The 25,262-nt window shown below is 41.2% G+C and overlaps 1 protein-coding gene across 4 annotated transcripts; it reads left to right on the top strand.

Moving 5' to 3' along the window:
• The first annotated feature begins 930 nt into the window (after positions 1-930).
• On the top strand, positions 931-13,089 carry LOC309348781 (uncharacterized protein). Of its 4 annotated transcripts, XR_014159548.1 has the most exons (5): positions 941-1,084; positions 4,355-4,469; positions 10,876-10,988; positions 12,408-12,771; positions 12,833-13,089. XR_014159548.1 is itself a non-coding variant. In XM_081874524.1 (2 exons), exon 2 carries the CDS (start codon positions 1,557-1,559, stop codon positions 2,757-2,759), a length of 1,203 nt encoding a protein of 400 aa, XP_081730650.1. In that variant the 5' UTR covers positions 931-1,084; positions 1,511-1,556; the 3' UTR covers positions 2,760-3,884. The 4 variants fall into 4 exon arrangements, 2 of the variants coding, with proteins under 2 accessions (XP_081730650.1, XP_081730651.1); XR_014159549.1 differs by lacking the exon at positions 4,355-4,469 and having other exon boundaries at positions 943-1,084; XM_081874524.1 differs by lacking the exons at positions 4,355-4,469; positions 10,876-10,988; positions 12,408-12,771; positions 12,833-13,089 and adding an exon at positions 1,511-3,884 and having other exon boundaries at positions 931-1,084.
• The last annotated feature ends 12,173 nt before the right edge of the window (positions 13,090-25,262 follow it).

Raw genomic sequence — 25,262 nt, 5'->3', positions numbered from 1 at the left:
AGTGGTGGCTTTCAGTGAAATCTAATTGGAACCCACTGCTGCTGCTTCATAGGCACTCAGTGCTTTTTTTCTGGGGGGACACATACCCCTAAACATTTTGTGAATCTAACGGGAGAAGAAACTAAAACTTTTAATTTTTTTACTTTCTTCTTTAGCACAGTGAATTGTTAGTTCTGTTGAATTGTGTGGTGAGTCGTCAGTTCTGTTGCTACCCCCGGTGGCGGCCTCATTTCCTGTTACAATGTTTCCTGAGTCTCAGACAGAAGCGGGCGTTTAATGTGTGAAGTAGGAGTTGGAATCTAGCATGGTGATTTGTCAGTTTCATTGTTACCACCTCTGATGGCAGCTTCATTTCCTTTCCCAGTGTTTCCTGAATCTCCAATAGAAGCATGTTCTTTGTACAGTGGTACCTTGGATTACAGACGCTTCAGTTTACAGACGCTTCAGGTTACAGACTCCACTAACCCAGAAATAGTACCTCGGGTTAAGAACTTTGCTTCAGGATGAGAACAGAAATCGCACAGCGGTAGCGGGAGGCCCCATTAGCTAAAGTGGTACCTCAGGTTAAGAACAGTTTCAGGTTAAGAAAGGACCTCCAGAATGAATTAAGTTCTTAACCCGAGGTACGACTGTACTTTTGTCCATTTACTGCATTTATTTCCCCCGATTTGAACTATAAAATGGTGATTTTCTTGAGTCAAAATGAAAGTACCCCTAAACATTTTTTAAAGGGGAAAAAAAGCACTGGAGGCACTGCTGCATGACTCAGGTGGGGATTCAGACTTTGGGGGTTGGGATTCTATGGCAGGATAGCAGCACCTTCCTGGTTAGGGCCTCGCTACACATCATGAGCCCCACATACGCTTGACTGTGACAGAAGAGTGAGTGCAAGAAGGACAGACAGCAGAGAAGTGGAATGGAATGGTGGGCGGAGTTAAAGTTGAATGACAGGTAGAGAGAGTCGGTTGGAAAATGACAGTTGAAAGGAGAGAGATTTGGCTGTGAGAGTCTGAGGGAAAGGGGGAACAAGATGAGAGGCATAATTGAAGTATATGTAACAGAGTTAGGACAGTTGTTCTTCAAGGTAGAATAGGCAGTTTCATGTATTTTTAGTCTGGACTTAGAGGAGTAGCTGAGGAACTGACTTTAGTGAGAACTTGGGGACAGGAGCTTGTAGATTTGCCCAGGAAATGTCACAATTTGTTGGCAGCCTGGTGGCATCCAAAGCTGTGAGATATTGCTATATAGGAGTTAAAACTGTGAGAGTGGGATCAAAATTTAGTAGCAGAGCAGGGTCCTAATATATAGGAGCTAAATCTTTGAGAGCAGATTCACAATTTGGCCTCAGCGGTGTGGGATTTGAAGTTATGGGTTATTAATATATAAGAGTTATGTATCTGAGAGGAGAATTTGTAAGATTTGAATGTGTGAGATACACGTTAGTGGGATTTTTGAAACAGTGTAATAAAACCAGCGAGTCACCTTGAAATGCTTCAAAATTTGATTGCAGAACAAGCGCAACAACTTTGTTTGGGTCTGAGGAGAGAAATTAAAGAATGCTGTGTAACAAAGCACCCAGGTCAAAAGAGGCTTGTAAGGATGAAGCTATGGATCTTGACTCAATAGACTACTGGAGGATAAAGGAGGTGTTGGAGATGACACGTCTGGAAGTGGAACAGAAGAAGAAAACGAAAGAGAGCCAGAAAGAATTGGAATTAATGATGGAGAATAAAAGAAACCAAAGAGAGATGGAGCATCAGAAACAGATAGAACGGGAACAGAGGAAGAAGTATGAATTAGCGATGTTTAGAAGGGAAATAAAGGAGAAACAGGTTGCCAGAGAATATGAGGAGGTAGGATCTGTGCAGAGAGTGTCCCAAGCAGGCCTTGCATTGAATGTTCCAAAGGTAGAGCAGTTTATCTTGGAGAAACGAAGATTGCCTGAGAGCCAATTTATGCCAGAAGTGGCTCAGGTGGGAGATGCCACTAGTAGTCCAAAGAGGCCAGTTGAGGCCTGCATTGTGCCCACTGGTGGAGGGGATGAGCCTGTCTTCCTGGAATTGGCTGATAAGGCCAAGATGCCCAAAGCCATAGGGGGGAAGCCAGCTCAAGAGTCGGAGCGCATTCAAGAAGATGTAGAACATCTGAAAGAAGAGCTCACAGTAGCCAATGCTGCAAAGGCAGAGCTACAGTTAAAGCTGGATGAGCTACAGAGATCAATAAAGTATTCTGAGAAAAAATGGGAGGATGAAAAAGAATTCTTGCATAATCAGAACATTCGGTTGGCTGCAGAACTGAAGGCAAAAACAGATGAACTTCTGGTTCTTGCTTGGGAAAAAAGAAGTGAAATTGTGGGTCTTCAGTATGACCTGCAGAACAAGAAAGAAGAAGTGTCCTGCATGGAAAAGGAAGTCAGTGAACTAAAAAAATCAAATGAAAATCTACAGAAACAGGTGGCAGATCTTTCAGTAGAAGTGAAGGAGGCAAAAGTACAGCAGCGTGCTAGTATGGAAGAGAGATCCCACAATGAACGAAACACCCATATTGAGTTGTCTAATTCATACAAGAGTTTTGCTGATGAATGGGAGACAAAATGCAAAGCATTATGTCAAGGTATACAGGAGCTGTGCAAATATCTGAAAGGTGCAAGTGAAGCTAACAAAGAAATACAGGATCATTTGGTTGAGATGCAACAATACATGGGGGGAAATAAAGGAAAAGATGCATTAGCTGGAGGAATAATGGGACAATGTGAATGATCTTGTTTCAGTCACCAAATGCATAGTGATCCTCTTTCCAGAGGCTGTGTTTGTTCCATCCCTCCAAGAGTCTGCAGGCATTTTTTGAATCAGAGATTATGGATAGCAATCTTGCTGTGGAGAAACGGAAAGGGAACTTGCATGTCTGAATAAATGCAAGGCCAGCAAAAGAGACTGTGAAATTATTCTTTATAGTTGTGGGAAAGAATTGTGTGTTATTTAAGTCTATAACTTGACAAGATGCTGGAAACAGATAATCCAGGCAAAGGAATGTGGGTGCAAGCTAGGGTTGTACATAACACCTGGGTATCTAAATGAATATGTAAGTGGCATTTCACCAAGGCAAGCGACTGTCAGCCTTGCTGGAACTTTGAACAATGGCTATGTGAATCCTAGAAGGGGCTGCCTTTTTAAAAAAAAAAATTGCTCCATGTGAATCTGGATTAAATGTGGACCTTGTTCCTGGGCAAGTGACTCCCCCTCCTAGTTTGAACTGTCAGTCCTTTTGCTATTAAGGCTCTATGTGGGGTCCAGTAAGCAATTTGATGATGTTATTATTCATTTTTGATACAATTGTCTCAAGGTGATGTACAATAAACACAGCAAAAACAGTTTAGAAACAGCACAAAAACAGCATATACATCTAAAAGAAAACCAAAACCCTACAAAATAAGATATCCATGGCAAAGATCCATTTATCCAGCTGAGGAAGCCTTTCAGAACTAAATTTGTTTCTGGAAAGTGCAGATAGTTGGTGCCTTTTGTATCTTGTCAGCAGATGTGTCCTGATTTCCCACACCTACACGGCGTAGATAAGAAGCATGCAAATAATTCTTTAATTTTACAGATGGATAGCTGAGGCTGACTGACCCAAAGACACCAAATGAGTTCATAATGGGGCAAGCATTGTCCTAGGCATAAATCTAATACATTCTCCAATGGACCAAACTGGCTAAGCACTTTCAAACATATACACAGCTTGACTGAGGAAATCTGTACAGTGTATGCTGAATGCACTGTATTTGAACTGACAACACAAAAGGTTAAAAAATATTGCCACCCGTTGCCAGTCTCTTAAGCCATCCAATATGTCTGTATATTAAAAGATCTGGAATATCTCCCCTATGAATTTAGTTCGCCTAGGAATAACATATTTTTAAGTGGTTACAGCCACACAGGAAAAATTATTTTTGGATAAGTAGGTCAGCTCTGTAACAGCACAGGTGTTTCTGCATGTACAAGACACAGCAGGAAAATGTTTTTAAATAAATAAATGTTGCAATGCAAATTAAAAAAAAGGGGTGGAGGGAGAGAGAAAACACCCTCTGAACCCAAAATCAACCCCTACTCATGAGCCAGTATCCTTTTTAATGAATCTGGCACAGTTTCAAAATTTCCACTCATAACCATGCCTGTTTGATCTCTATGAGGTATAGCAAACAATTGTAAAAGAGTTTCTGGCAGAAAAAAAGCACCATTGGCTTATGCTGGTGTGTATCAAAAAGTTCCCACTTCCAAATCAGCAATAATTAAGTGCACCATCAAAAAATAAAAATAAATATGCCACACCTGCTTTCTCTGGCACGCTGTTTCAGATCCTGTAGGCTCAGCAAGCGGCACTTCATTTCTAAAGAAAGAGAAGTGTCAGGACCGTAGATAACCTGAAGAAACACAAGCCTGCCAACCTAGAAGTCCAGAAGGCATAAAAAGGTAAAGATACCCCTGACCGTTAGGTCCAGTTGCGGACGACTCTGGGGTTGCGCGCTCACCTCGCTCTATAGGCCGAGGGAGCCGACGTTTGTCCACAGGCAGTTTTTCTGGGTCATGTGGTGAACCAAAAGGCCTGTGAGAGGTGAGAGAAGTAGCCTGGGGATTGCAATCTTGCCACTGGTTTTGTTTGGATATCGAGGATCTCACAAGTATGAGGTCTGAAGCTGCTTTTAACCACTCCTGGGAGGGAGGTGAACCTGGCTCCTCCAAACATTTGGGGTGGGGGGAGAGACTGCAGTTTGCTAGTAGAGCACATACAAATGATTCCAGGGTCAGGCCTCGACACCTGCAATTAAAGGACCTGGAATCTCCTTCCTTGGAAAGCCAGTGTGGTGCGGTGGTTAAGAGTGGTGGACTCGTAATCTGGTGAACTGGGTTCGCGTCTCCGCTCCTCCACATGCAGCTGCTGGGTGACCTTGGGCCAGTCACACTTCTTTGAAGTCTCTCAGTCCCACTCACCTCACAGAGTGTTTGTTGTGGGGGAGGAAGGGAAAGGAGAATGTTAGCCGCTTTGAGACTCCTTAAGGGGAGTGATAAAGCAGGATATCAAATCCAAACTCCTCTTCTTAGAGAGCCTGGATGGCCATCTGTTATGGATGATTTAGATGAGATCCCTGCATTGCTAGGGGTTGGGCTAAATGATCTTCAGGGCTCTATCCAAGTCTGCAATTCTACAATTCTATGAAAAGCTTAAGCAACAGAGCTCCAATTTGGGATGTAGTTCACGGCTGGCAAGACAGCATTGCTGCACAGGCACCAATTTTGTCTTTTTCAAGAAGAGAAATTGTGTGATTTCCCAAAGTGCTGGGATAAGAAAAACTATGAGATTAAGATTGTTGCGAAATATTATGTTTCTTGCTGTGAGAAGAGCGTCGCTAAAAAGCACAAGCAACTCCAATGATTTTGTTCAAACTTTAGGATATCTCCACCAGCAGGGGGCACTGCAGTGTGACATTTAAGGAGCAAGATACAAGTGGAATTACATTTGAAGCAATCATTTCAGTACAAACAGGTTCAACCTTTAGTAACCGTCTCTGGAAAATGCCCAAATTATCACCTGCAAGTACTTTTATTGATATGATTAGTTAGCCAATATAGGTAGAGAATGAAAGGGAGAAAGAATGAAATCCATGTTTTTGTTTTTTAATCTTGCAGGTGACGCACAACTTCTGATCTCACCCCTTTAGGGTAATTACACAGAACATGAAGGCATAATTTTAAGAGCAAGAAGGGGCTCCAGTAATTAGAAAACATGCAAAGATCGCTAAGTCATTATAGCGTGCAAGGCACTGACAAATTTAGCGGTTAATGGCACACATGCATAAATTATTCTGAATCATTGGTATCCTTTGAGGCTTTGCCCAGGATCTCTTAGGGAGTGCGCTCATAAAGTAATGTCTGCAGCACCCTTCACTATGGGGATACACCAGTGGTGCTAGGTAACAATCTTCCTAACAGCTTTGAAATTGACCAATTATTTGTGGAAATAACTTCTATTTCTGGGTGAAACTTCTCAGATTTTGGTGCATTGGCAGGAAACTGAGCAGAATCTGAGCATGGCCATATTTAATGTGATATATATATATATATATATATATATATATATATATATATATATATATATCCATCCATCCATCCATCCATCCATCCATCCATCCATTCTAAAGGAAATCAGTCCTGAGTGCTCACTGGGAGGACAGATCCTGAAGTTGAAGCTCCAATACTTTGGCCACCTCATGAGAAGAGAAGACTCCCTGGAAAAGACCCTGATGTTGGGAAAGATGGAGGGCACAAGGAGAAGGGGATGACAGAGGATGAGATGGTTGGACAGTGTTCTCGAAGCTACTAACATGAGTTTGACCAAACTGCGGGAGGCAGTGGAAGACAGGAGTGCCTGGCGTGCTCTGGTCCATGGGGTCACGAAAAGTCGGACACAACTAAACAATACACACACACACACACAAACACACACATATGAACAGAATGAACTCAGAGCAGACAGTTCTGATTGAGGTGGACAAATAGACTGCCCTGACATAAGGCAGTTTCCTATGGAAAACAGATCTAACACAGGAGAGAGTTTAATAGTTAAACGTGGTGCATAGCATCACATGGGATGATGATGGTTTATGAACAGTTCTCTTTGTAAACAAAGGATTACAGAGGTTGGACATCATGGATGCTTTAGCTGAGATTCCTGCATCGCAGGGGGTTGAACTAAATGACCCTTGTGGCCCCTTCCAGCTCTACAATTCTGTGATTCTACGAAAGGAAGCTTCATTCTACCACATCAAACTATTTCTCCGTCTCTAGCCTAGCCTTGCCAATCTCACTGGAAGTGGCTCTCCAGGTGCTTGACAGAGTTCTTTGCCACCACCTTCTGCATGACACCTTTGACAAGAATTGCCTGGGATCAAACATTTATCTGCATGCAAAGCTTGTCCCTTTCCAGTGTGATGTCAGCCGAAGGGACAACTTGCCTGCTCTGCCTGCCGAGAGGTACATGAGTGGCTTCTGCTCTGGGAGCATACATAGATCTTCACACGACTTCCCTCTTGCACGAGATGCAGGAGTTCCCCTTTACTCTAGAAATGTGGCTCTCCAGGTGCCACCCGACTCTCCCATCAGCTCTAGCCAGCATTGTTTGTAGGCAAGGATTACGGGAATTGTGGTCCAGCAGCATCTTGATGGTTGCAGGTTTCCCGCCAGTGGTATAGTTTGTGTGAAACCATTCATAGTAGACCACATTTTTATTCTTTGCAGTTGTATGTTTTGCAGTACGAGAGAGAGAGAGAGAGAGAGAGAGAGAGAGAGAGAGAGAGAGAGAAAAGAAGTAGAAGTAGAAGACATGGTGCAAAACAGGTCTGTAAGTAGGTTAATGAGATGTAGTGGGAAAGCAAAGGGATGTATGCACAGAACTGCCCCCCTCCACTAAAGCGTATGGGAAAACGCTTGTGGGTAGAAGATTTGTATGAGCGATGGAAGTTCTGTGCCTGCAAGGAAGTATTAGATTGAGCTGATTGTGTGCATATATATATGTATATATATATATATATCCCAAACTGATGCAGAATGCCAGTGCAAGCACAGTCATGGGAAAAAAAAGAAAACAGAACGTACACGTGAGGAAATAAATCTTTACTTATGGGTACAGTTTCACAAGCCACACCTGTGTTTGAAGATACATGCAGCTATAATTAATGAATTTACCTCCAAGAGAAAACTGTGAGAGAAGACAGCCGTGAACCTTGCCTTTAAAAACGCAAGAAGAGGCCTGAAGTTGATAGAGAGGAAATATTGGGCTTATTTGATTAAGCTCTGAATTTAATCAAACAGGCATTTTGTTTTGCAGGGTGATTTCTTTTTTTAAAAAATGCTATAAATGAATTTTATTTCGTACACTGCTTGATTGTAGAAAAAACAACACCTCAAAGCAGTCAAAAAGTATCTTATTTTCATGGCACATTTATCTGTAAACCTAGCGTGCAGTGAAGTCTCAGAATTCCCATGATAAGCAGAAGTCCTTTGAAATATTGTTTGTTACTATAAAATTAAGGTTATGGGAGCTGGTTACATTTTATGTTAGGTTAGCTCCAGCGAAACAGTATAAAGTTTATTTTCCTAAGATTTGAAACGCAGCGGTAATGGCTTCCGGAAGTACATTGGCTGGAAAGCCATGGTGGAAGGAGGAAGAAGATTGGTGATGTGGGCTTGTGGGGGAGGGGGCAAGGCATGTTTTACTTCCAACTGACATGTTCCACAGCGCAGGATGAAAAAAATCTGCATCTTTTGGTCCTGTCTTCTGGCGTGGTCAGAGCATGGCAGCCAAAACAGGGCATCCGAGATTGGGATCAGAAGCTAGGCTGTAATGCTTAAAATGGGACAGTTGCGTAGCATGCTAGTCCAACATCCTGTTTTCACAGTGACAACCCAGATGCCTGTGGGAAACTCTCAACAGGACCCGAGTGCAAGAGCACTCTTCCCTCCTGTGGTCTCTAGCAACTGTCATGCAGAAACATGACTGTCTGTGACTGTGGAAGGAGGGCAAGAGTCAACATGGCTCAGAGTACCATTGAATTTGTCCAATCCTCTTTTTACAGCCGTCAAAGTTGTCCACCATCTGAGTGTTTGCGTGTTCAGGAAGACACAGGGCCCTGTCCTGGTCTCTGATCCATAATTGACTTCTGACTTCTGCTCAATGACTGAAACTAAGATCTTCACGCAAGATTTGACTATGGACTAACATGAACTTATCTCTACTCATAAACTCTTATCTCTAATACTGTAACGAATTATTGTGTTATACATATCCTTATGAGTTTGAGTTTGAAATCTCTGTTTGAGTTTGGAATCTCTATTAGAGTTTGGAATCCTTGTCAGAATACATACTTTTGAATGATTAGTTTTTGTTACAATTGACTACTGATTTGCAAGTAGGGACCACTCCCACTGTTGAAACTTATATTGGCCAGAGTTCTTGGTGTGCTTTTATCTTAGCCTACCAAAGAGCCTTGCATAAATGTGTAATGCACAATGGAATTTAAACAAATGTGTATACCTTTTTTATATTAAAAAACCTATCTGGCCTCCAGAAATCCCTCAGAGATGTGCAGGTCCTGGGCCCCAGATGATAAGCTTGGAAAGAACAGCATTCAGCGCCAATATCCATTATTAGATATTACATTTCAAAGGTTCCAGTCTACAGATAGCTCATCTTAGATTAATAATGGATACTCATCTATATTGTGAGAGGATAACTTTCAGAAACAGCAGAGATACAGGATTACTTTTGTTCTTGCAAGGAAGCCCTACTAACACATCAGAAGGCCAGCTGCAAAAAAGGGGCACTTTTAACAGACAATTTAGAGAGGTTAAATCTAAAAAAATCTTTCTCAGTTACTTGGGTCTTACCCACACTTACTTTTTTGTCCCTCTTTTGCCAGGCAGAGGTCTGCACTTTAAAGTTCCGTGTCCAAAGGGATTTTTAAAAAATCTGTCCTGAGCTTTACCTGTGAAAACCACTCTTTAAATCTTAATCAGAGCAAACGTCAATTCATGTTTTCCACAGAATGACGTTTGCTCCAATTGAGCTTTAAAGAGTGGGCTTTTGCAAGGAAAGCTCTGGAGAAAAAAAAAAAAAAGGTGCTCCAACATGCTGTTTTAAATCACTGACCACGCTTGGAAAGAGTGGAGGAAAGGTAAATTTGGATAATAAGCCCTTAATCTCTGTTTGCTGAATTTGTTTTGAGACAAATCTATATTGCCCATTATGAACCTAAACAATTTTGGTCCTTAGCTTAAAATCTACAAACTATCATCGTTGGCTTTCCATATTGCAGTCTGTATATTTTTTTCATGATTATGTGTGTTTTCTCTTTATTCCTGTGCATCCGCAAGTAGCATCAGGACTAAGTTCCTCGTTATGTCTTAAGCGTCTTGTTTGCTATTATGCAAATGCGATCTTCATTTACTTGAAAAATCTCGATAAAAAATAAAGAAGTCATCTAAGCCTTTCACCACCGCTGCATGCTATGATAGCTAATTCCATTCATTAAGGAGTGTGTCCTTTTGGCAGTCCTGAATTGCATTGCATGGAAGTGCATTTCTTTGTATGATTCCAAGTTCTAAGATTACAAATCTGATTTTATTTGCAACCATGTCTCTATTATACCTTCATCAGCTCTTTGTCTCTAGTCTAAATATGCTTGATATGATCCAGTTTCGATATTGAGCATTTTATAAATGTTTTGGTTAAATCTACTTAGTGCTTTTTTCTGGGTGGGACGCAGGGGTATGCATACCCTAAACATTTTGTGAATATAAGTTTGGTCTCATTGAAGGGCAGTATTTCAATATGAGTAGGAAAATGAGAGTCCCCCTAAACGTATTTTTTAGGAAAAAAACCACTGAATATACTGCAGGAAAACTAGTGGTTAACAGGGAGTGACAAAGGGCAGAATGATTTTTTTAATATCCTACACAGTTATAAAAATTGTGATGAGCTGTGCTTATTTTCCAGAGAAAGGAGCATAGTTGCACCTGCAGCAGGGCTATGTTTTCTTTATCGCTGTGACAGAAAACATGAATCATGGATTCTTGCAGATTTTTCCTGTGTACATCATGGGCTTCCTCTTATTTATCACAATTCCTATAGGAACCAACCCTGGCCTTGAGTAATAAGTATGTTGCCATGCTCTGGGACGGGAGTTGAAAAAAGACGTTTATTATACAAGATGACTCAACCCTGCCTGCAGCCACTGAAAGCAAAAGAGAGGGGAAATGCTGACATCTTGACCTTCGTATTATCAAGCCCAACTACACTCTCATTTGTTTATATCTCAACTAGATCCACTGAGGTGAGGCCCTGCGCAAACCTGCAAACTGTAAGGGAGTGGCAGATGAAGCAGCAGAAGGACTTCAGTTCACCTGCGCTGTAAAGAAAGCTGACACAGGAGTCAGGTAAGCAGCCTGGAGCAGTGGTTTTCAACCAGTGTGCCGTGGCACCCTGGGGTGCCTTGAATGATAACCGGGGTGCCGTGGGCAACACTGGCCTCTGTTCTTCTTTCCTTCCACCCTTCCTCTAATGCTCTCTCACGTCTCTGCTTCCCAAAGGCTTGCACAGGTGCAGCAGTCCCAGCTACAAGCTCCCCAGGTTGCCTCTGGGGATGGCCAGTGGGTGCTTCTCAGGCCCCTGTAGGGCAGTGTGAGGAGGCACCTCTCTTTGGGGGAGGAGGGCCAGCTCAGAGACTAGGGGTGGCAGCTGTGGCTGCCCAGACAACTCCCGAGGAGAGGGGAGAAGAGAGGAGGCTGAAGGAACACTCCGCAAGGGTTTTCAAGGGTTTGAAAAGGGGTGTGGGGCTGCCAGCTCCGCAGGCAAGGGGTGACATAACTGGGCTCCTGAGCCCCACAGGGAAGCTGCAGAAAGAATGTAGTTGGTCAAGTGAGCTGTGGATCCAAAAAGGTTGAGAACCTCTGGTCTAGAGGTTCACCCCTCACAGACACTCAGGCAAATACTGTTTAGGGGCTCAAGAGCGAAGAACATACCGTACTCACACTGCAGTCAGTATGGACACCTAAGAATGACAGAATATGAAGAGGTGTGGAATTAAGAAAGAACACAAGTGTGAAAGCAGAAGACAGCCAGTGGCAGGATAAACAGAGCAAGGAAAAAGTACATTGAGGAGCATGGAACAAAGGACAATAATGTGTGTGTTAGCTTAATAATAATAATAATAATAATAATAATAATAATTTCATTATATATACCCCCCCCCAAATCTGGCTGGGTTTCCCCAGCCACTCTAGGTAGCTTACAGCATATATAAAAACATAATATGGACATCCACTAATGGCAGAAACTAAAGCACCATTCAGGTGAGCTGCAGTTAGGGATGGGAGAAATTTGTTTTGGGTTGCATTTACAGGTGAACCTATCTAATCTGCCCTTCCTGAAATGAAATATGAATCAAGACACAGACATCCTTTGAAATTTGCAATTCAGTTGTCCATTTGACTAACGTGTAGAAAAATGTATATGGTGGAGTAAATTCTGCACTTAAATGTGTTTATTCGTGAGAATAACACAAAATGCTGGTGCCTGAAATTTATTTACTTAATAACACTTGTACGCTTGATTGTAGTAAAAACCTCAAAGCAGCTGCAACTGTGGGCTAGCCATGTGTTACAACTTATGGCCCTGTGTCAGATATACATTCCAATTTGCACCAAAATACATATTTGGATGATTCAACAAACATCTGGACGATCATCAAAATGGGGATTGGGAATGTGCCTATAAGCATTGGCAAAACTACTGCAGATCTCCGGTGCTGGGTTGCGGGTGAATGATGTCAGGCTTTCTTTTCTTTTTTTATATAGATTTTGCAGCAGTTGGAGATCACTCCAAAATACAGTACAGGCATTCTGCAACTTATGCACAATCAACTCACACGTGACCACATATACCTGAGTTGGTAGGATGTAAATAATTCAATTCAAACCCGGAAATGGCGGGAGAGAACTGGGGAGTCCACGTGGCTTATGAGGAGACACTCCCTAGAGCCCGAAGAGAATGTCATTGAGGGTGAATGAAGCCCTGAAGAGACTAGAGGTGCAGCGGGGCTTTATTTATGCTGCTCAGCCTCCCCATCTAACAGCTGACGTGTGGGGTACCGCAGAAGCCGCAGCCTCTTTCCCTCGCTTGCTCCTGCCTCCTGCTGGCCCCAGATCTTCAATTCTAGTTGTGGATATTTGGATACAGTATTTTTGGATACAGTATTTTGGATACAATATTTTGGATACAGTTGTGGATATTTGGATACAGTATTTTTGGTATGGATTGAAGAAAGAGCGGCAGAGAGGATGTTTAAAGGGTGTTTAGAGGGTGCTCCCCACTTAATAAATTTCACTTGTGCATGCAGGGGCCCGGAACTGTAACCCCTACGTAAGTTGGGGTGGTGGTGCCTGTAGATACTTATGAAGAAGGTAGGTATACTGGTTAGGTGTGCAGAGACCTGTTAAAAATGTGAATTCTGATTTCCTATTAAAAGAGTGAAAAATATTTACAGCTACACTGTCCATTTTTCAGCACAGTATGTGTGCATGACAGAGAGAGAGATGAAATTTAAAGAAAAGTTTGAGGAATAACACCCAAGGCACAGAGCATATGGGAATGTAGAGATTTCCATTTTCTATAAGGAGCATATAATGAAGGAAGAATGTTACTCTTACAAAAGCTGGACATCATCTGATACCACAGAACCACTTCTATCTCTAGCATTCTTTCCATGTTTAGTTTGAAAACGCCTTTCATGGGCTTTCAGTACATTCTTTGATTTTCTGCCAGTGTTTATTTTTTAAAAAATATATTGAAGAATTACGCTTGGTGTTGAGTAACTTGCAGCACAGAGCAATAGAAAAGGCTGGTTTGTGATATGGAAGCCATGCACTAATCTCCTGTTACCTGGAATGCCCCAGTACACTGCTTGGGTGTGCAACTCTCTGCACATGTCCCAAACGCGAAGGGGGAAGCAATAATGCTCTATTAAGCCCTTAAGATTTGGATTTGGATTAATTTTATAATGAATGATTTTAGAGTGTTGTGTTGTGTTGTACTGTTGTACTGTTTTATTGTTGTTAGCCGCCCTGAGCCCGGCTTCGGCTGGGGAGGGCGGGATATAAATAAAATTTATTATTATTATTATTATTATTATTATTATTATTATTATTATTATTATTATTATTATAGAGAGTCCTCAAAATCTGAATGCTGTCCTTTCAAATGGGGAAAGATCAGAATTTATGTAGCATTCTTCCCCTGAGTGCTCAAAGCGCTTTGCGTATATCATGTCACTAATCCTTACAAAGCCTTCTAAGGTAGGGTAGTATTATATTTTTGTCTCTCAGTTTCTGTGGATGTGCAGGATGAGATTGGGGCCCCTGGGGGGGGGGTGAATGAAGTTTTGGGCACATGTTATTCCATTCATCTTCCTTTTTTTTAAATAGATATTTATTAAAATTTTTGAATACAAATGCATAAATAATAAACAACATTACTTATATCATAACATAATTTCATCACTTCTTTGGACTCCCTCACGTCTCCCGCTCCCACTTGCATCGTTAAAAAGTTTTTTCAAGCAAATTATCATCCTGTTTACAATCTTATATCCGCTCATTTAAGTATAATCTAGCAATTCTCCAAAAGGTTTATATTTTCCTTAGTCTCACTTATCATCGAATTCAAATCTAATTTAGTGGTGGACAATTATTTATGATCTAGCATCCTTCTTAACATTCAACCAAATTACAATATTTTTGTAAATAAATCTTAAATTTCTTCCAGTCTTCTTCAACCCTCTCTTCTCCCAGGTCTCGGATTCTGCCAGTCATCTCGGCCAGTTGCATATAGTCCATCAGCTGCATCTGCCATTCTTCCAGTGTGGGTAGATCTTGAGTTTTCCAGTTCTTAGCGATGAGTATCCTTGCTGCCGTTGTTGCATACATAAAAAATGTTCGGTCCTTCTTTAACACCTTCTGACCGACAATACCCAGAAGGAAGGCCTCTGGTTTCTTTGTGAAGGTATACTTAAATACCTTTTTCAACTCATTATATATCATTTCCCAGAAGGCCTTCACTTTAGGGCAAGTCCACCAGAGGTGAAAGAATGTTCCTTCACTTTCTTTACATTTCCAACATTTATTTTCAGACAAATGGTATATTTTGGCAAGTTTAACTGGGGTCATGTACCATCTATATATCATTTTCATTACATTTTCCTTCAGAGCATTACATGCAGTGAAGTTCAGCCCAGTGGTCCACAACCTTTCCCAGTCCTCAAACATAATGTTATGCCCAATGTCCTGTGCCCACTTTATCATAGCCGATTTAACCATTTCGTCTTGTGTATTCCATTTTAACAGCAAATTATACATTCTTGATAGTACCTTAGTCTTTGGTTCTAACAATTCTGTTTCCAACTTCGATTTCTCCACCTGGAACCCTAACTTTTTGTCGTTTTTAAAGACTTCTTTAATCTGAGCATAATGTAACCAGTCTCGCACTTTATCCGTCATTTTCTCCAAACTCTGCAATTTCCAATTGTCTCCATCTTTTTCTAATATTTCCCAATATTTTGGCCTTTTGGCCTCCATATTGGGTCTTTTTCGGGCCTTAGCTTCCAGAGGTGAAAGCCACCTTGGAGTTTTGTTTTCCAATAAGTCTTTGTATTTTGTCCAGACATTAAATACTGCTTTCCTGACAATATGGTTCTTAAAGGCCTTATTGATCTTAACCTTGTCATACCATAAGTATGCATGCCAACCAAAAGCATTGTTAAAGCCTTCCAGGTCCAGTATATCAGTGTCCTCCAGAAGTAGCCAGTCTTTTAGCCAGCAGAAAGCTGCGGCTTCATAGTACAGCTTTAGGTCTGGCAGGGCAAAGCCCCCTCTTTCTTTCGCATCAGTTAATATCTTAAACTTAATTCTGGGCTTTTTGCCCTGCCAGACAAATTTAGAGATATCTCTCTGCCACTTCCGGAAGCACTGTGTCTTGTCCACAATCTGCAATGTTTGAAACAAAAACAACATTTTTGGCAATACATTCATCTTAATAGCAGCAATTCGGCCTAGCAAAGAAAGCTTCAATTTTGTCCAACTGTCCAAGTCTCTCTTAATTTCAGACCAACATTTTTCATAGTTATCCTTAAATAGACTCAGATTTTTTGCTGTTATATTTACCCCTAGGTACTTTACTTTTTTAACCACAGTTAGTTCTGTTTCTCTCTGAAACCGTTCTGACTCTGTATCCGTCAAGTTTTTCCCCAACACCTTAGTTTTCTGTTTATTTAGTTTAAATCCCGCCACCCGACCAAAGTCTTGAATCAATTGTAATACTCTTTTTGTACTAGATTCTGGCTCCTGCAGGGTCAGAACTAGGTCATCTGCAAAGGCTTTAAGTTTGTATTGTTTCGCTCCGACCTGAATCCCTTCCACCAACCGGTCCCCTCTAATCATATTTAAGAGCACTTCCAGAACCGAGATAAATAACAAAGGGGAAATCGGGCAGCCTTGTCGTGTTCCTTTTTCAATTTTGAACTCTTCTGTAACCACATTGTTAACTATCAATTTGGCCTTTTGTTCTGAATATATTGCCTCAATCCCATTTTCAAAACCCTGTCCCACTCCCATTTCTTTTAAATTTCCCTTCATAAATTTCCAAGAGATGTTATCAAAGGCCTTCTCCGCGTCTATAAAGATTAGCACTGCTTTTGTGTTTATGTCTGTTTGCAAGAGTTCCAAAATGTCAATAATGTTCCTTATATTAGCAAACATATGTCTACCTGGGAGAAAGCCTGCCTGGTCTTTATGAATTACTTCATTTAGAACTTTTTAAAATCTACTTGCCAAAACACCTGCAAATATTTTGTAATCCACATTTAAAAGGGAGATGGGACGATAGTTCTTAAGTTGTGTCTTTTCAGACTCCGATTTAGGTATCAATGTGATGAAAGCTTCCTTCCACGATTCCGGCGCCCTCTTCCCCTCCATAATTTCATTGCTGACCTCCATCAGTGGTTGTATCAAGTAGTCTTTTAATGTCTTATAATACTTGGAGGTCAGCCCATCTGGCCCTGGAGATTTGCCCAGTTGCATGTTCTGAATGGCTTGTTCAATCTCTTGTCGTGTTATTTTGCTGTTCAGGAGTGATCTATTTTCTTGTGACAATTTTTTTAGTCCATTTTTTCCCAAAAATTGTTTAATCTCAGCCTCATCCTGCGGCCCTTGAGTATATAATTTTTTAAAATATTTCTGAAAACATTTTCTAATCTCCGCGGGGTTCTGAATGTTTCTTCCTTCAATTTCCAGATTTGTAACTGTATTTAATTTTTGTCTCTTCTTCAGCTGCCAAGCTAGCAGTTTCCCACATTTGTTTGCCGATTCAAAGGTTTTTTGTTTCATTAGTTTAATCTTCCACTCTATTTCCTGATTTATCAGTTTAGAATATTGTGCTTGATGAAGTTTGATTTCTCTCAGAATCGGCTGCGACTTCGGATTTAATCTTAACTTCTTCTCTAATTCTTTAATTTTCTCCAAGATCTTATCTTTCCTCTCATTTTGTGTTCTTTTCTTTACAGCATTCTGTTGTATCAAGAACCCCCTCATCACGGCTTTGCTTGCATCCCAAATAGTTCTTTTTTCCACCGTAGTGTTCATGTTTATCTTAAAGTAGTCCTTCAAAGCTTTTTGGGCCTTCTTAATGATCTCCTGATCTCTAAGCAAATTGTCATTCATCTTCCATCTAAAGGAGCCGGTTGGTAATAGTGTCATGTCCATTTTCAGTGCATTATGGTCGGAGCAGGTCTTTGGGCAGATTTCCACCTTTCTGACCTTGGGTGCCAGACCTCTAGTTATCCATATTTGGTCGATTCTTGTCCAAGTCAGCTGGGCTTCAGAGAAAAATGTTCCTTCTCTTCCCAAGGGGTTCTTCATTCTCCAGATATCAATCCAATCCATATTGTCTGTCATTTCAAAAAAGGTCTTTGGTAGTCTTCCGTCTTTTGTGACATTTTGGCTTTGTGACTTATCCATGTTAGTTGATACAACCCCATTCATATCTCCCATCATAATGATGTTGTTATAGTCCAGATAGTCCAGCATAATCTCATGCAACTTCTTGTAAAATCCCGATTTCCCTTCATTTGGGGCATAAATTCCTAATATCAGAATTTTCTCTCCTTGATGTTGTATTTCAATTGCCAAAATTCTTCCATGTTCATCTTTGAATAAAAATTTAGGTGAAAGGCTCTCTTTTGCATATATCACCACGGCTCTCTTCTTTACTATATCCGAAGATATAAATTCCTGGCCAAGCCTTTTATTTATTAACACTTTTCTGTGGAGCCTAATCACATGTGTTTCTTGTAAACAAATAATGTCCAATTGTTCCTTTTTTAATATGTGAAAAATTTTCCTCCTTTTTTCCGGGATGTTACAGCCATTTATATTCCAGCTCAAAAGTTGCAGAGACATCCTGAATAAATCTGGTTATTTTCCTTGGGGTGGTACTTTGTTCTCCGGGTCTTCAGGGTCCAAGGGTGCAGGTACCCCTGGTGGTTCAGGCCCCGAGGGTAGATCAAGTCCTTTTTGAAGGTCCTCTCCGTATGCAGTCAGAAACTTGTCTCTGTCTTCCAGTGTTCTGATTTTAATCTTCTTCCCTCTAAAAGTGAAAGATAATCCTTGGGGGAAATCCCACCTGAAGATGATTGAATTGCTCCTCAACAATCTTACTAGTTCCAAATAGTCAGATCTAAGGTCCAACAGTTGTTTAGGAATGTCCTTGTAAATTTCAATTCTTTTGTCCGAGATGTCCAGTGACTTTCCGTAATGCAGGCCCAAAATCTTGTCCCTTTCCTCCTTTGATCTCAATGTTATCAGACAGTCTCTGGGCTTCTCTTTCTTTATAAGTCTTCCAAGCCTAAAAGCTGATACGATTTTAAAGTCTTTTTCCTCTAAGTTCCAAAACTTGGAAAATTCTTTAGTCAGAAACTCAGCTAAGTTGCCTTCTTCCGCTTCTGGTACCGACCTTATCCTTAAGTTAGTCTCCCTGTTCCGCAGTTCTATCATAGAAAGATAGGTCTGATGTTCATCTACTTGTTTACAGAGTGGTCTTACCTCTTTTTCTAACTTTCCAAGTCTTTGGCTGGTATCCTCAGCCAATTTCCGATTTTCACCTGCAGCCTCCTTCAGTTCTCCAATTGCTTGTACATTCTGTGCTACTTGTCCAGTTAATCTATTTAGACATTCTGTGTTTTGATCGATTTTGGCTGTTTGCTGGTCAGCTTTTTTATCCAAAGATTCCAATTTTTCAAGGATTTTCTCTAAAATGGAGCCGGTTGCTCCTGAGGCCATATCTTCCAATTGTAATTCCTCTGTTTCTCCCTCCCCTGCCCTTGGCAGAGAAGCAGCTTCTTCCTCAGAAGGCAAAGTAGGCACAGATGATCTACGTGCCTGAGAGGCTGCGGTTAAGGTTGTTAAAGTTGTTTGTCTGGTTTTTGGTCCCTTTTTTCTTGTGCCACTCATTCCAGAGTTATCTAAAAGTCAAGGTCAAGCTGAGTTGTTCCCATGAGAAATCAACGGCCCAGATGGTAGCAGTCAAACAGGAGGCCGGGAAAAGGAAAGTAAAACAATGTCACTGCTATAAATCCCAAATCCTCTAGGGGGAGCTTAAAATGTCTTTAGGGAAGAGATCAATTCCAATAAAATTAATGAAATCAAATTTAATGTCCAGGAACCTTCAATAAAATAAGTTTTAGCAGAGTCAGTATTTAAAAACCACAAGGTTTCAGACAGTGCTTGCTGGCATTCCAGATGATGCTTCAAAGTAGCAAGTCCAAACTCCCTCAGATTGTTTCAAAATTTAAGTTCAAAGTATCCAAACCTGCAAGCTGACTATTCAGTTACTCAGGCAGTTCCAGCACCTGGGTTTCTTGCTTAAATTGTAATCCCAATAGAAGAAGGGTATCACAGTCCAGATAAAAGTCATAAAATCCAATGCTTAAAGTCCTTATTCTGCTTAAAGAGAAATTCAGTGGGTGCTCAGATCAGTTAGGTTAAAAGTTCACTCTTTGCCTCCACTCCTCCAGCCCTTTACTTTGAAGTTCAATGGCAGCGGAAGACGGACTTCCTGTTTTTCATCACTCCGCTTTCAGCCAAATTCAGAGTTTTTAGATCCCAAAATTTTGTAAAATCCTTGTTACTCACGGGTTGTTGCTTTCCGAATCAAGAATCAGGAAGAGAGGTCAGCGCTCACTGGCAGCAGCAGCGCGGCTTCGCTCCGTTGATTGCGAAACGACCCACAGCGCCGCTACCCCCCTCCGCGATCCGGAGCCCCTTACGGGGTTCCTTCAACGTTTCGGGGGTTGCTCCTGGCGCCCGCCGGGTCCCGAGACCACAGGCTTCTGCTGCCTGTGGTTTTCCGATGTGGGTCTCCGCTTTGCCGTAGCGGACGACCCGTTCTCAACGGAGCTCCCTCTCCAGTTAGAAGAGGGCAGCCATTGCTGTTCGCGCCGCCTCCGGAAGTCCTTCATTCATCTTCCTTCTACATTTCTGCAACTTAAGTGCTTATTAGCCTTCAGCTCCAAAAGAAGGCAGATAATTGAAGATACCAATGGAATCTGCTTTTAATGGTTCCAAGGCTTTGCTGAATGAGAAAGAATTTGGCTGAAATGAGAAAGACTGGCCAAATTTCTAGGATCAAGAACCCAGAAGCGGGAGTCGAGAAAACATTTGGGAAAAATGATGTACCGGTGGTATATTACCCAGGTCAAATTGGCCAAAATGTATAAATTAAACAATAAAGCCTGTTGGAAATGTAAATTAAAAGATGGGGATCTCTACCACTTGTGGTGGGATTGCGAAAAGATGAAAAAGTTTTGGGACCTAATATATAATGAATTGAAAAAACTTTTCAAGTACACATTTCCAAAAAAACCCCGGAAATCTTTTTATTAGGGATAATAGAGAAGGAAGTAAAAAAGGAAGACCATAAATTATTTCAATATGCTACTGCAGCAGCCAGAATACTCGTGGCCCAAAAATGGAAATTACAGGAGACCCCAACAATAATAGAATGGCAGGCCAAATTTTTTGAGTACACAGAATTAGCTAAATTGACATATAGAATTCGAGACCAAAAAGGTACAAAGTTCGAAGAAGAGTGGGGTCAATTTGTGGTATATATAAGAAATAACTGTAGAAGTTTAAAAACTATGGCAGGTTAACATAAATCCTGTGATGTGTATAGAAGGTCAATAAGAATCTACAAGAGAAGATATGTTTTAAGAAACCGACGCAGGGAAGGAAGGAAGTCGCAGTGTGAAGATACACAATGTAAATAAGATGACACAAAATGTTGATTGTAAAAGATTGTTTTATTTGTTGTTTGTGGAAAATTTAATAAAAAAGCATTAAAAAAAAGTGGGAGTCGAGAAAACTTTAGAAACTCATGTCACTTATGTTTTGTTTATATTCCCCTGACAGTTTTAATAATGCTGAAGATTTAGCTTTGCATTCTCAACAACCGAGTGGTACCTCTCTTTGAGTTACAGAGCAATTAGGACTTTTCACACAGTACATGCAATGTCTTTTTATGGCCTCGGGTAGAAGTTTCTGGTGGTTTTGCTGAAACATGGGGTCCTAAAGACAGCTGTCAGGAGCTGAACCTGCAACCTTTTGAATGCTCAACCACTGAGCTAGATGCCTTCCTCCGATCTGCCATTTCCCATAATCCATGAGTATGGAGCTACCTTACATGATATTCTTTCTTGATGAGGCTCAAAAAGTGCATTGCAATCTCTGAGATGGGTTAACCCTTTTGCTGAGTCCTGCTTGCACTGGCCGAAGTGAACAACTTTATTTGAATGTTTGGCTGGTTATATAGCTCAATGCAAATATTTTACGGCTTGGGTAATTTATCAAATTATTTCTCAAGGGGGGTGAAATAATTTTGGGAAGAAAATAAATTTGCAAGTAAGTGGCCAATCTTCCAATTGTGAGAATATTTGCCAGCCCTCAGCTTTGATTTATCATTAATTTTTGCCAAATAATGTGTTAATGGACCAGAATTTGTGTCTCTTATTCCCTAACTTGTATCTAAAATGGCCAATTCATTTTTATTTCGTCATTTTCACTCTCGGGACCAAGATGGTCTGAACTTACATACTTAGATTGGAAATCAATGTACTGTTAAACTGTAACACAGGCTCTGAGTAGTTGCTATTAAACAGAAAAATAAAAAGCATTCAGTTAATGTGTAATTAATAGTTTGGCATTTCCCCCGAGTTTAGCCCGGGACCCTTTCTGTTTCTGTTTTGTATTACTGAACTCCCTTGCCAAATATTTCCAGATCGTATAGATTTAGATAGGACATGTTCCAGAACTTGTAGCATTTTTATTTTGACTTTTATAGTATTTATTGGAATAATGAAAATAATACTTTGACAACTTACCAAATATATGGCAATATTCACACATAAATAGTTAAATGAAGTGTCCGGGCATTTTTTCCATGAGGCATATTAACCAGGGGTTAAGGTTTATAGCTACTTGGATGAATATTCTTTTTTTATTTTATTTTTTACACTTCAGTGTTACTCATCCTCTTAACCAGCCAGTTGGATGCAATGCTAAACTAGGGATGGGGAACCTGACGTCCTCTAGGTGTTTTTGAACTCAAGCTCTGGTCAACTCCAGCCAGCATGACTAATGGTCATGAATGGGAGCTGCGGTCCATCATCTAAAGAACTGCAGTTTCCCCATCCCTGAACTAAACAATAGTTTTATTTATTTAAGTATTTTTAAACTGCTCTTCCATACAGTAATTATAATAATAATTTATTATTTGTTTCCCCAGACACTCTGGGTGGCTTCCAACAAAGATTAAAAATACATTAAAATGTCACACATTAAAAACTTCCCGGAACAGGGCTGCCTTCAGATGTCTTCTAAATGTCAGGTAGTTGTTTATCTCTTTGACATCCGATGCGTTCCACAGGGCGGGCGCCACTACTGAGAAGGCCCTCTGCCTGGTTCCCTGTGATTTCGCTTCTCGCAGTGAGGGAACCACCAGAAGGCCCTTGGCGCTGGACCTCAGTGTCCGGGCAGAACGATGGGGGTGGAGATGCTCCTTCAGGTATACAGTATATCAAGGTGGCTTACAAACATTAAAAAATTTAATAAAATCAATCCATAAATCACAATCAGAAACATCAATAAAACAACAGGAATTCATATTGCGATAGGCCAGTTTAAACAGTACAGCTTTCAGAAGTCTTAGAAGGGATGGCAAAGACATTCCTGTAGAATTTCTGCCGGTAGGGAGTTCCACAGGGCAGGGCTTGCCAAAATATAGGCTCACAGTTGCAATTCCCAGCAGCTCTTAACAAACTGCAGTGCCCAGATTTCTTTAAGCAAAATAACGTGCTTTGAATGAACTTTGAAGGTATAGTGTGAGCGCAGCCACCACCTCTTGGGTTGAACTGGGAGTAGAATTGCCAGCCTTAAGGCAGGAACAGAAGGTGGCGACAGAAGGCAGGTCCAGAAAAATCAGAAGCTCTGAGTGCATGATGGGAGCAGCCTTCTTCACCCTTAGAGCAAAGGAATGAAAGCACTGTTAAAACATACCCTTAGTCCCATCAGCATCTTTCTTTAGAATCACCACTGTCCACACTGCTGGTCAACCCTTCCCAACTCCAATCTTAGGCCCCACTGAAGGAATGCCCTCTCTTTATCCTGGACTAGAATTAAGGTGGTGTTGTGACCGTCAGATATTTCCTGGTAAATGAAAGTTACAACAAAGTTGTTTGCCATAGCCTTAAACACTACTGGGAAGACACGTGAAGCCCTTACAGTTGAGAATCCTTTTTTGGGGAGATCCTGACTTCACACCCAAATCCACAAGCCGCCTTGAAAAAAAATCACTGTTTTTAAGTCTTATTTCTCAAGACTCTTCAATGAACCTATGGGAGTTGGTTAAAAGAGGAAGTGTTGGAGTCTATATCATATCTACTTTTCATGTACCCTAATCTCTGTCGTTATTACATTGCCATATCAAAGACGGAAGCTCGATCTGTCTGGCATAATTTGTTTGTAGCAAATAGCGTTTTGAGATTGACTAGATCATATACGTTCTAAATTTGCAGCTTGGATCCAGGTGGGGGCAGAATTGGCCGCTCCTCGCTTTTAGCCATTGCTGTGCATTCATGCCATATATTTGCTAAGGAACAATCCTTTACTGTTGAGGCAGCTTGCTGCGACTTGTAGAGTACACAATGTTTGTTAAATTTGAATGTAATCCATTTTACATTTTCATACATAGAGGCTTCCATCTGTGGAAGATCAAAAAGTCATTATTGCTGGTAAACTCACCATCTGGCCAGAGTAGGTTAGAAGAAAGATCAACTTGACCCATACCTATCACCTCATTAAGCAGTTGTTGCTCATTTGTTACGTGAAATCCCACCACACCTTTTCCTTTAAGGAAGCTCTTCTTTCCTCGGGACGTTGTATTTTCCCAGCACTCCATCAACAATATACTCTTGGGGAAGTGAAATGTGAAATGCTTTCCCCAGCTAGTGGGGCCATTGTGATTTTTAGTGCTTCCTGGAATTTGATTACATGAAAGTCACAGGCACGTATTGGATAGTGCCTGTGATGTCACTTATGGTCAGTGACAGCTTCAGATGACACTGCTGCCTAGAATACACCTTACCCATGACCCATTTCTATTTTTCTAGAAAAAGAGGTGCCAGAGCTCACCATGAACACCTCCCTTGTTCTCTCATAATGGTGCCCACCTAAGAGTTCTGTTGAGTTCTGACTGAAAAAGGGGGCCACTAGGGGCGCATCGGAAGATGGCTGACAATAACATCTCTCCGACCCACACGAGGTAATTAGGAGGCTGTGATGGGAGTAAATAGCCTCCCTGCCCCCCCAAGCGTGTGTGGGGGACTGCCCTTGCCTGCTGTGCCCTATACCACCCCCGAATTTGTGGGGATGGGGGCACTAGGCAGAAAGCCCTCCTGTGGATCTCGGCGCTCCTGGACGCTGTCTCTGATCTGCGCCTCTAGCTGCAGCAACTTCAAAAGAAACAATTAGGAGGAAGCGAATGCACATATTTCAAGGAAGAATGGGTAGTAAAGACTGCTAACTGAAGAGATCTCTGATAAATAAGACGGGTCGGAGGAACAAGAATAAATCATGAGAAGACACACCAAGGCTTGGTATGTTTCGGCAACGGGACTGGATGGGGGAGGGGAAAAAACTTTCATTTCTTTTCTCTATGTGATTAAATAAGAATCCCCCCCCACAAGTCACAAGTCAGAAATGCCGTTTAAATGACTTAAGCTGGGGATTTAAGGCTGTGTGGAGATAATTTTCTAACCAAAGCATGTTTCAAGAAGATCGTGGAAAGTATAAGAGCTTTGGAATGATGCAGTAAAAAATACCGTCGCCATTTTGGCAAGTTCTGTCGGAGGACTTAAGTCTAGGAGGAGGAACAGAGCTGTTTTTATATTGTGGGTGAGCCTCCTCAATGGGACTAAAGAGTGACAGATTTGCGAGATTAATGATGGAAAGAGTGCTGTTATTTATGAAAGTGATGATATATGGAAACCATCTTGATATGATGATTGGACGAACAGAGAAATTCACACAGGATTACAATTGGTGTTTACC

Source organism: Podarcis erhardii (genome assembly GCF_964252035.2).
Source record: "Podarcis erhardii genome assembly, chromosome: 8".
Lineage (NCBI taxonomy): Eukaryota > Metazoa > Chordata > Lepidosauria > Squamata > Lacertidae > Podarcis > Podarcis erhardii.
The sequence above is the reverse complement of the archived record's forward strand: the minus strand, read 5'-3'. Positions and strand labels throughout refer to the sequence as shown.